This window comes from Ylistrum balloti, unplaced genomic scaffold (genome assembly GCF_031769215.1).
Source record: "Ylistrum balloti isolate Yb309-2 unplaced genomic scaffold, AGI_CSIRO_Ybal_v1 Utg371132, whole genome shotgun sequence".
Classification (NCBI taxonomy): Eukaryota; Metazoa; Mollusca; class Bivalvia; order Pectinida; family Pectinidae; genus Ylistrum; species Ylistrum balloti.
This window is the reverse complement of record NW_026782621.1, coordinates 904,295-914,955: the sequence shown is the minus strand read 5'-3', so window position 1 is coordinate 914,955 and position 10,661 is coordinate 904,295. Positions and strand designations below refer to the sequence as shown.

The following is a 10,661-nucleotide window of genomic DNA, read 5'->3' as shown; positions in this document are numbered from 1 at the left end:
CAATTTGCAGAGTGTAAAATATCTGTAGAAATATATGACATATTTTGTTTTCTGAAAAAATCACATTGCAAGCTTTTTTTTCTCTATATTGCAGACTCTTTCCACGTTTTCCCTGACAGTTCCAACTGAGTTGCTCTTTTCAAATGTTTGGTGTTGAAAAGGACAACAGCACTTCTTCAGATTCTTCTGATAGGTTCCTAAATTTAAAATTTAAATTTAATAAACAGCACAAGGGGAGACATAATTTATATGATCTTTATTTGTTTTTTGTAATGCAGTATCGCTGACCTGATACTTATCTATCAGGTGTTCAATAAAAATGGCAATATCGAAATAAAAGACGTTGACTTATTCGACACCTGTTGAGTGTATTACTGAAATACTTAGCCGGTGATGGTGAAGTTTGTCATTCCCTCGTCATATATAGCACTGTGAGGATGTTTGCTACCGCACTCGCCATTACAGATAGCTGTAAACAATATCACATTTCAGTCAATACATATTAATTTCATAAATGAAATCAAATTTGTATTTAGCTTAATAGTAGTCTGCCTTTAATATCAAGTATGGAAAGCAATTGTTTTTATCAATACTCCGTATTGTATCTGTTCATAGTATTATGAATATATCATAATAACTTGACTGAAACTTCTGACATTTTACCTATTTTAACGCCGTAGTCTCCCGGAATCCATTGCTCACAAGGTTCTTGAGTTGGATCACATGACGGGTCTGGCTCAGCTTTTAGAGAGAAGCTAGAGCTGTAGTTCCCTGGATTTGCAAGCTCATGGATGAATCCACTTTCTGCATTAAAACCAAAATCATTGCAAATATGATTCATAGTCATGACATACCTTATCGATACTAAATTATACTAAATGTTTTCCCAGAATTAAACAGTTAATGAAATAACGCCTTACCGACGGGGATACCATCAACAGTCTGTACTTCCAAAACGATCTCACCGGTTCCAGTTCCGTTCGCTGAAGTGTATCCAAAATCGATCCGGAATTGGCCTAATTGACATGTAAATCAAATATTAACATCTCCAGCCAAAAAGAAAAATATATAAAGGAAGGGACATAAACAAAACACCATCAGTGAGAGAAGCACTGAAATTCATATTAGAAAAAGTCTTTTTACAAAGGTATCCAATACAGTATATAAATTCATGGATATACCTATTTATAAATTATGTACAAAAAATCTTATCAGGTGATTGAAATATTTGAATAGACAATCCGTCAGTTTTATTTACAATTAATGGTCACATCTAATGTATGAAAACTGGTAACAATTACCATAGGAGTATTGACAATTTGCCTTAGAATAATGAAGAATTAAAATACGCAACAATACCTTGTGGTCCAGAGCTAGGTGTTACCGTGAAGGTTGTGATTTTGGCGTCTCCGTTGTCGTTGATTGGACAGGTTTTCAACAACTCACAGAAATAAATTGGATCAAGGTCGGCTCTGAAAAAAACACCTACATGAACAAGGTTGTGTTACGTCATATAGACGGTAAATTACCAATAGCTTACTGCTAGTTAATCCTGTCATAATCTCTTTCGTAATCCTGACTCGATTCAGTCGTATGAATTGTAACATATCAGAATCACGTGTTTCGAGGAAATAATATGAAATATATTAATTCGAGTGAACGGTATGATAAATTAATTAGACGTTTTAAATAAAAGAGTGCTTCTTTAAATGCAATCAAGCTAAATGTCAAATCTAATACGCAAGCTCCATGAAAAGGATTGATTAGGTTCAAATGAAAAGTATATTATATTGTCCCCTAATCATTTCAGTAACAAAACGTATACTTACTGCTGCAGAAGTTTGACGAATTCATCAATACCAACAATATCACAAAGGAGAACACACACTTCTCCCAGAGCTTTGCTTCCAGTCTTCGTAGCTACGGCATTGCAGATTTCTCCACAGGTACCCACAACTCCAGAATCTTTACAGAAAAGGTAAACTGATGTCATGCCCAGTATTTACAAAATGCTTAACAATTTTTACAGTTAAAAAGTACGAACAAAATAATTTTTTTGTAGGATGTTTAAAGGAAGTTGTAATAATCATTAGATAGACAAGAAATAAACAAAATTGCATAACACTTTCATACTACTATAATTCCTGTAAAATTGTTTTGGTGGTTCAAAATTTCGCAGTTTTACTACAACATGAAACAAAAGTATGACAGTTTTTCAATGGTGATATTGAAACAGACAAACTCAATTGCTTTCATTTTCAAGGTATGAGTTATTTCGCGTTTTAATTCCATCCTGGAAAATACCCCAATCCTGAATCCATCGAAATTGAAAGCATTTACTATATGTAAGTATTGCTGCTGGATTGATAGGAATAATATCACTTTAATATGAATATGTAATTACCGAATGAGATACTCACTGAGTATGATGTTTAGAAGGATATCGATTGCCTGATCTGTAAACTGGATACAGGTGGGGCATAAATCCACACCCAAACTGTTTCTATCGGGAACCGGTGCAAGTTGAGTGATGAAACTGTGTTTCCTAGAATCATCAAACGGGAGGGCGAATGCCTGAGACAGGAGGGCCACTACGGCCAGCAGGAGAAATGATCGCTGTAATATGTATATGGTTTTTAAAAAATAACAATAGCTTCAGAAGCATGTTCAAGTATGTTCAGAAGCATGTTCAAGTGTATCAGTATTTAAAACTGTATATCACATATGATTTCTACGTATGTATAAATTAAAGAATGTAAAGTTTTAGGTAAACAGAATAATGTTCAACTATGATTCTTTCTCTGGAGTACATGTAAGTAATAGGATAAACTCTATTAAACCAGCTTATATCACTAAGGAAGGAAAGAAATATGCACTCCAGACTTGGCAAGTGTTTTCTTATCAGTTTTTAAATAAATACCAAGGAGGATGAAACAATATGTTTAAAGTGTTTTCAGCAAAATGGAAAATGTCTCCGTGAGTTTGATATCAGTGTTAATAGAATAACTACATAGATGGTATTCCAATTATCCGATGTTTTTACGGACATCAACAAACAAGACATGCGCAGTATGAGATTGTTTTGTGTATTCTGTTATTATAATTCATTTTCATATTAACGAGTTAAAAAGACTATGAAGGAAGACAAAACGATCGAATTACAGGCAATCCATTACATACAACATTTCCATAGGTAGTAAGAATACCATAATAAAAATTGAAGATTGAATAGATTTTACCGATATATATATATATATATCGGAAAAATCTATTCAATCTTCAATTTATATATATATATATATATATATATATATATATATGGGAATGACATTAATGTGACAAAGCAAGGGAAATAAATCAAAATGTATTACAGTCATGAAGGCACGCATATAACACTCAAACAGTATAACAAGTATTTATTATAAATATGTAAACTAATTTTGGACGATAATTGTCATAACAAACAATTAATTAGATTAGATTAATTAAGCAGGTTGACCAAAAGTACAATTTCCAAATAACATGTCGTTCCTATAAAAATCTATAACTTATTACTTAATAACGTTTGCATTTTGTAAATGTATATTCTATAATCATACGAGTTGAGCTACCAATAAAACATTGGGTCACTACTATAATTACAATTCACTCATATATGGTATACAAAAAGAAGTATACATTAACCCCAGCAAAGTGCAGAGCATGTGAACATTTAAGCTTATTTAACCTGATTGGCATGTATAGCACATCAAGAAAATCAAGTCATCAAAACATTTCGCACTTTAAGGATGACATATGCTGAAAGAGTCTAGACGTTATTGACCTAAACCTCTCCATCCGACATATCGCATTTTACCCTATTTTATATATTCCTCTGTTGACATCATAAGAAGTCATTAATTGTTCATTAATAAAATTGTTACCAACATTGATATCTGTAGCTGAATTTTTTCATCATCCGTTGCCATTAAAAAACGATATATGCCATGGTTTGTTAATCACCAATATGTATTATACTACGTGGATAAAGGGTTTAGAATGTCAAGGACAACGCTATAGATATGGTATCTGAATAGGCCTTATCACATGTTATCGTTCCTAGCAACAAAAGACCTCTCTTCACGAACTGGATTGAAATCAGGGCAACTTCACCTACTTTTGATGGTAGCAAAACTCTCGTTTCCATAATGTCACAATGTAACAATGAGGTTAATAAATGCGGAAAAGTTTCAACGCACAATAACAGTCACTGAATTTCTTGACAAGATATCAACTTCCAGAAAAAATGGGAAAAAATGTATCATCTTGTTTAAAAAAAAACGATAAAGAAATTACAATCAAAGTGAATTTTCAAAATCAATATGTAATATGTTCTACATATTTTACTCAATCAACAATTGAAAGTCAAATAAAATTGACATCTTAACATACATGAATATATATTTTTCAAATTCATTTTGAATGAAGTTAAATATTTGATTTGAAAAAGTTTATTCTCGATTGAAAATTATTTCTAGAAAATATATTTAATGTTATTTTCATGATTATGTGGCTTTTCCTGATTTATCTATTTAATGATTTCCATATTTGGTCTGCAACAGTCATTCTCTTTGGGAAAACGAAACACGATTTCGTTTGTGAAGAATGTCATCACGCTTGCTATTAAATGACTACATACATACCTTCATGATGCTCGCTCTCAGCCAAAACAAGCTTCTGTGGGAAATAATGTGTGGACAGACAGTATCTGAATTGACATGTTGATAAGTAGGTTGTGCAAGATTAAGGATGGTAGATAATGAATGCTAAGTAACCAAAGAATCGTTCCTCCATGCACTTTATCCAATCTTGATACGATCACTTGCCTCATATCAGAGACACTTGAGACCAGTCTGTGATTAAAGGGGCAGAATTCGATGTGATGTTAAAACCCTTTAACTTCACATTAAGTGATATTTCAAAACTTTGCCGTCTTATCAATACATTTCAAATTTAATTACATTTTAACGGCATATTGATTTAGATGTTTTCTTTCATTTAATTTTGTCACGAGCGTGTCTCTATATTGGAGAAATGGGGGAGACGTTTGTGAGAGTTATTCAAGTTATTACTTAATATAATGCTCTTAAGAGTCGAAATGCCTGCTTATTTGAGTATCCCCTCATTTCACTCTAATTTTTCCCGATTTGTTCATTGTTTCTATGAACCGTGTTATATCATTTGCATTCAAAAAGCAAATATATCCCCTTTTTAATCTAACGTTGCAGGAAGGACATAAGTTAACCCGAATCCAAATACAGGATTTAAGGTTTTATACACTTTTGCAAAGTAGACGTTAATCAACATATATTTCGTAACACCCTTAATTACATGTTAACACCCTTAATTACATGTTAACATCCTTAATTACATGTTAACATCCTTAATCACTTTAAAGTGTCTAATCCCTGCATCAAATATGATTTGATATGGTTCTATTACTTATCGTTTAATCAGAAAATTACGTTTAAGGAATTATTTAATCGCCTCCGACAGTTTAACACTTTACTGTCTTGGAATCATTGACGAGTCCTAGAAGGACAAATAGTAGTATTATGCAGTTTCATTCACCATTAAGGTGTAGTATATCTTATTCCTAATTTATATTTGAAGGTGAATTCACTTGTGTGTATGTGTGCAACCCGAGGTCAATAACTAGATAATCATATATCGTATAGCTATGGTCAAGGACGCTCCTCCTTCGATCCGAAAATAGGTTTTTGATAAAGCAGGAGTGTCTACGTTAAAGGAGCATTAATGTCATGCACATTTAAACTGGCTTTTGTTATATTGGAAATATCTTCTGGCGTTTCGGTGACGACACTGTCATCTTCATCAGAGAAATGACCAGCGTGAAGTGTACTAGCACTGTCTTATGGAGTGTACGTAATGGCACGGAATCGACATGACTTTTTCGGTTATTCCATCATCCTATGTACATTGTGTTAGAAAATAGAATGTGACGAAATTGTGAAATAATGAATACGCACCAAACGCGCTGTAATCGATTCTGATACGCTTTGTTGTACACTTAACCATAAATGGGCGGCGAAAATGTGTGGCCCATCTCGTCCCTGATAAGTACTGGCCCGCTGCGGCGTATCCAGATGGCCTCCTTGACCAGCTGCCTGAAAAAGTTGTTATACCTATTATTGACTAATTTGAAATGTATCCAGTCTATGATATGCTTTTGCTGTTTTGATTGATCCACAAGTGGAATGATCTGTAAGTGGAATGTTCTGTAAGTGGAATGATATGTAAGTGAAAGGATCTGTAAGTGAACTGATATGTAAGTGATATGGTCTGTAAGTGGAATGATCTGTAATTGAAATGATCTTTAAGTGGAATGATCTGTAAGTGAAATGATCTTTAAGTGGAATGATATGTAAGTGAAATGATCTGTAAGTGGAATGCTATGTAAGTGAAATGATCTTTAAGTGGAATGAGATGTAAGTGAAATGATCTGTAAGTGAAATGATATGTAAGTGATATGGTCTGTAAGTGAAATGATCTGTAAGTGAAATGATCTTTAAGTGAAATGATCTTTAAGATAGGAGTTATTTGGTCTCCAATCTGTTTGAATATATGCTGTATGTTTGACAAAAGACGGAAACAAATAATCAACGACATAACGTTAACGATAATGTGATGTTTTATCTAACGCAGAAACAAAGCGTGTATTTGGATTAAGTGAAAAAAATGTGTTGCAAGTGTCTTCGGTGCACATATAATAACACCTCACCATAATTACTGAACCGAGTGATATGAACTGCGTTCTTTACTCCGGTAACCGATTCACCTTAACACTTTGTATGCTAGGCAAGTGGAAATGGACCTATTAAATTAGAACGAAACGAACATTCTACTTAATGTGATTATGCCCCTGAGGTTTCGTATGATAAATATACAAGAGAACATGAGCGTCATACGATTGAAATGATAGAATATATTTCCCATGTGGCCATATCGTGTGGACGATTTCTAGAAAACAAAAAGTGGGTTATGTGACTGATTATAATTAGTACAAATATTCTCCTGAGAAGCTGTAAATAATAAGACGCATTATCCTAATATTATTCAGTGAAATACCACCACTGCTTGTTCCAATGAAGTGAGGAGTAAGAGAAAATACTGATTACATTGATAAGAAATGTACTTATGTTGTCGCTCGCAATGTTTTCGTTTTTCCTATGCACTGAATATTATATGTTGGTAACTCGGTTTGCTGACTGTGAGTTTACCTGAAGGTGTTTGCACTAACCCAATCAATCGAAGATATAGGAATATTGATTTATCAGACGAAGGTCATATCATCTCTTGCAACAAACACCATTGTTGTCCGGCGTTGATCTATCGGTCACAAGTAGCCTTGGCGCACAGGCCCGACCAAACCACATGTATTTTCCACTACACCCAAGCTGTAACGCTGGATCCATTGGAATGAAAACAGCTATTACCTGCATGCGAATCATGAATTCATGCACGAGTTTTATTCTATTGGATCAGAAGCTTGCATCATTAAACTGCATTGCACGTATCTTATGTTATTACATAGACCTATCGACAAAATATTATTGATAGTTTGGAAATAATTTGAAATCATTTTCAAAGTTTGAATATTTTTATCAGTCATATCATAATTGATGTTTCAAATAATGCTTACAAAGTTGCAGATAATGCGGGAAGGTGTATATACTTTAGAATATTGCAAGATTAGCAGGCTTAATTTTGATTATTATATATATATTATATATATATATAGACCTGTCACATTGATCGACTTTCATGACAGAATCAGGGAGAAATGTAAATATAACCCTGAAGTGTTTACAATACTTGGTTGCCCACTTATTCCGAAAGTTGTGATATTTAATTATGTTCGTTTCAGTTGCCTAATACAGAAAATAAATGTTACTTAATGCCCGTGAGCCTCGTTTTGTTGTTGTTGTTGTTGTTGTTGTTGTTGTTGTTGTTGTTGTTGTTGTTTTTGTTGTTGTTGTTGTTGTTTTTGTTGTTGTTTTTGTTGTTGTTGTTGTTGTTGTTGTTGTTGTTTTTGTTTTTGTTGTTGTTGTTGTTGTTGTTGTTGTTGTTGTTTTTGTTGTTGTTGTTGTTGTTGTTTTTGTTGTTGTTGTTGTTGTTGTTGTTGTTGTTGTTGTTGTTGTTGTTGTTGTTGTTGTTGTTGTTGTTGTTGTTGTTGTTGTTGTTGTTGTTGTTGAATTATTATAGTTTTCATTTAGAATTATATGTATTCGGAGAGAATTACTCTCTGCAGGTTTTTTCTTTTTTAAATCTTGCTCTAGGGCAGGAATGTTCTTGATTCTAATCAGTATGTAAGATTGTGTAATGAATAGCTTATATAAGCTATATACGTCAGGATTCTTTTTCAACAAAACAATGTTCAACTGGAAATCATCACAGATTTCATAAATTGATCATCGTCTTGTTTTGAAAATTTATTAACTTTACGAACTACTATAATTATTTTTTTATATATATACAAATGGAAGAGAATTGAACCATTCTACCATAACAGATATCCTTTTTATTTCTTACAGGTCTGAGGTACTAATGGGGCGGTGGCTTCGAATAAACCAAAGGATATTTTGGTGTATCGTGTCGAGGAACAGATACCGTCGTAATCCAGTAAACGCAATAATAATGAAGTTCAGCAAGTATCTGACGCAACGTGTGATGTTTGTGTCCCTTTTAGCGATAGTGTGGGTACTATGTGCACTGATAGGAATCCATGTGTCGTACATGAACAAGTTGAAACCTTACTCAGAATTTACTTATCCAACAGAAACTGATTTCATTTCGTTGTATCAAGACTTTAAAAAATATGGGGGATTACCCAAGGGAGTAGAAGAAATTAATCCACATCCATTCAATTACATGCATTTAAAGGAGAAATGTGAATTCAAGTCAGAAAAAGACTATTCCTTATTAATTTTGGTAAAATCTGCAGTGAGTATTTATCAATTACGTGATGGTATTCGAGCGATATGGGGGAAGACAAGAGGAGACAACATCGTTATAGTGTATGTATTAGGTTATAGACCTGAACATCAACTTAAAATTGACGAGGAAGCATCTCTTCATGGAGATATTATACAAGAGTCTTTCACTGATGCTTACAGCAACAATGCATATAAAACTATTATGGGATTCAGTTGGGCTGTCAAATATTGCCATAAAGCCAGCCACATCATGTTTGTAGATGATGACCACTATCTAGTGCTTTCAAATATCATGATATACATCAGGGCCATGTGCAAGTCTAATAATGCTAATTTGATGGTGGGATATGCATATTTCCATCAAATGCCACACATGTACAAACTATCAAAATGGTACGTGACGATAGAAGAGTATCCATTTGACAAATATCCTCCTTACCTCACCGCTGGAGCTTATATAGTGTCTCAGGAAGTAGCCAATAAATTGGTCTTCGCTTTCCCATATGTCAAATATTTTTGGATTGATGATATTTACCTCAGTATAGTAAGTCATAAATTAGGAATGATTCCGCAACATGAACCTCGATTTTATCAACCGTCTTTTTTATTATACACCGACCCAAAACATATGGTGTACCATGATTTTAAAACTAAGGAAGCATTTCTAAACGTTGAGAAAATTCTACGTGGTTTCCCCAACGAATCATCTGTCTCAAAAATGTGTAAATATTATTTGAAATGTCTAGCATCGGTATTATTGTGATTTATTATTATTATTATTATTATTATTATTATTAATTTTTTAGGTAGTGGTGGAAAAATCTTATATTGCATTTTTTTCTGATCGTCATTGATACCTTGATAAAAAAAAACTTCCGTCAATAAAGGGTAGAGTTAATAATAAAAGTATCATTTGTGGGTTAATTGTTTTCGTTGATTTTGTGGGTACTTCTAATCCACGAATTTATGTATATATGTTTTAAAAACAACAAACTAAAACGGTATTTTCTACAATCTTTGATAACTTGAAGATACATCTTTTCTTAATATAAAATTAAAATTACAATGACAATTTATTGTTTAATCAGAATGTCTGATCAGTAATAACTTGTGTTGGTATCAACTATTGTGTAGACAAAACTTTGAACCATGACGAGTTTGAACGACTCGAATCCAAAGAGTAGGCTATTTAAAGCGACCATAATTGTGTAGATTTTCGACAGTTTTGATTGTAGGTTTTTAACTAAAGGACGTAATGAATGAATGAATGAATGAATGAATGAATGATTATAATAAATATTATCAAGCTTATATCAAATATTACCAAAAGTGCTAGTGTTTCAGATTTGTCAGCATTTGTCTCATTTATCAATTATATTATTAAATTATTTCATGGGTCTACTTTTTGTTTCTTTATTTGTATACAAATCTAAATATTCTTTTTTGTTAAACCTTTCTGCAGTTTTAAGAAATAATATGTCGTGTCTATTAACAGAATCTCATTAATAAGCATCATATTAGAAACGTGTGAATGAAGATTGTATACTTACTGTAAGGGCAATATCCTTCATTTTTCTTTTAAGGTGATAATATGCTTTTCTGCCTTGACATGATCATGTATCTTGTGCTATAGTAAATCTTCCACTATATGTAAAAACTAATCCG

The 10,661-nt window shown here is 32.9% G+C and overlaps 2 protein-coding genes across 2 annotated transcripts; one reads left to right on the top strand and one right to left on the bottom strand.

Moving 5' to 3' along the window:
* Positions 1 to 383: 383 nt before the first annotated feature.
* Positions 384 to 4,688, bottom strand: LOC132560978 (countin-3-like). Its single transcript, XM_060225684.1, has 7 exons — positions 4,683 to 4,688; positions 2,421 to 2,616; positions 1,830 to 1,965; positions 1,360 to 1,472; positions 921 to 1,016; positions 664 to 804; positions 384 to 469 (listed from the first exon to the last, which is right to left on the bottom strand). Exons 1-7 carry the CDS (start codon positions 4,686 to 4,688, stop codon positions 384 to 386), a joined length of 774 nt encoding a protein of 257 aa, XP_060081667.1.
* A 4,009-nt stretch (positions 4,689 to 8,697) lies between these two features.
* LOC132560977 (beta-1,3-galactosyltransferase brn-like) lies at positions 8,698 to 9,759 on the top strand. The gene has a single exon (XM_060225683.1). The coding sequence runs from the start codon at positions 8,698 to 8,700 to the stop codon at positions 9,757 to 9,759; it is 1,062 nt and encodes a 353-aa protein (XP_060081666.1).
* The last annotated feature ends 902 nt before the right edge of the window (positions 9,760 to 10,661 follow it).

Coding starts and splice junctions, on each gene's coding strand:
- LOC132560978 (XM_060225684.1), bottom strand. Junction 1,017..1,359: donor ACCTAGCTCTGGACCACAAG/GTATTGTTGCGT, acceptor CATGTCAATTAG/GCCAATTCCGGATCGATTTT. Junction 470..663: donor AGACTACGGCGTTAAAATAG/GTAAAATGTCAG, acceptor TATTGTTTACAG/CTATCTGTAATGGCGAGTGC.
- LOC132560977 (XM_060225683.1), top strand. CDS start 8,698: ATGAAGTTCAGCAAGTATCTGACGCAACGTGTGATGTTTGTGTCCCTT.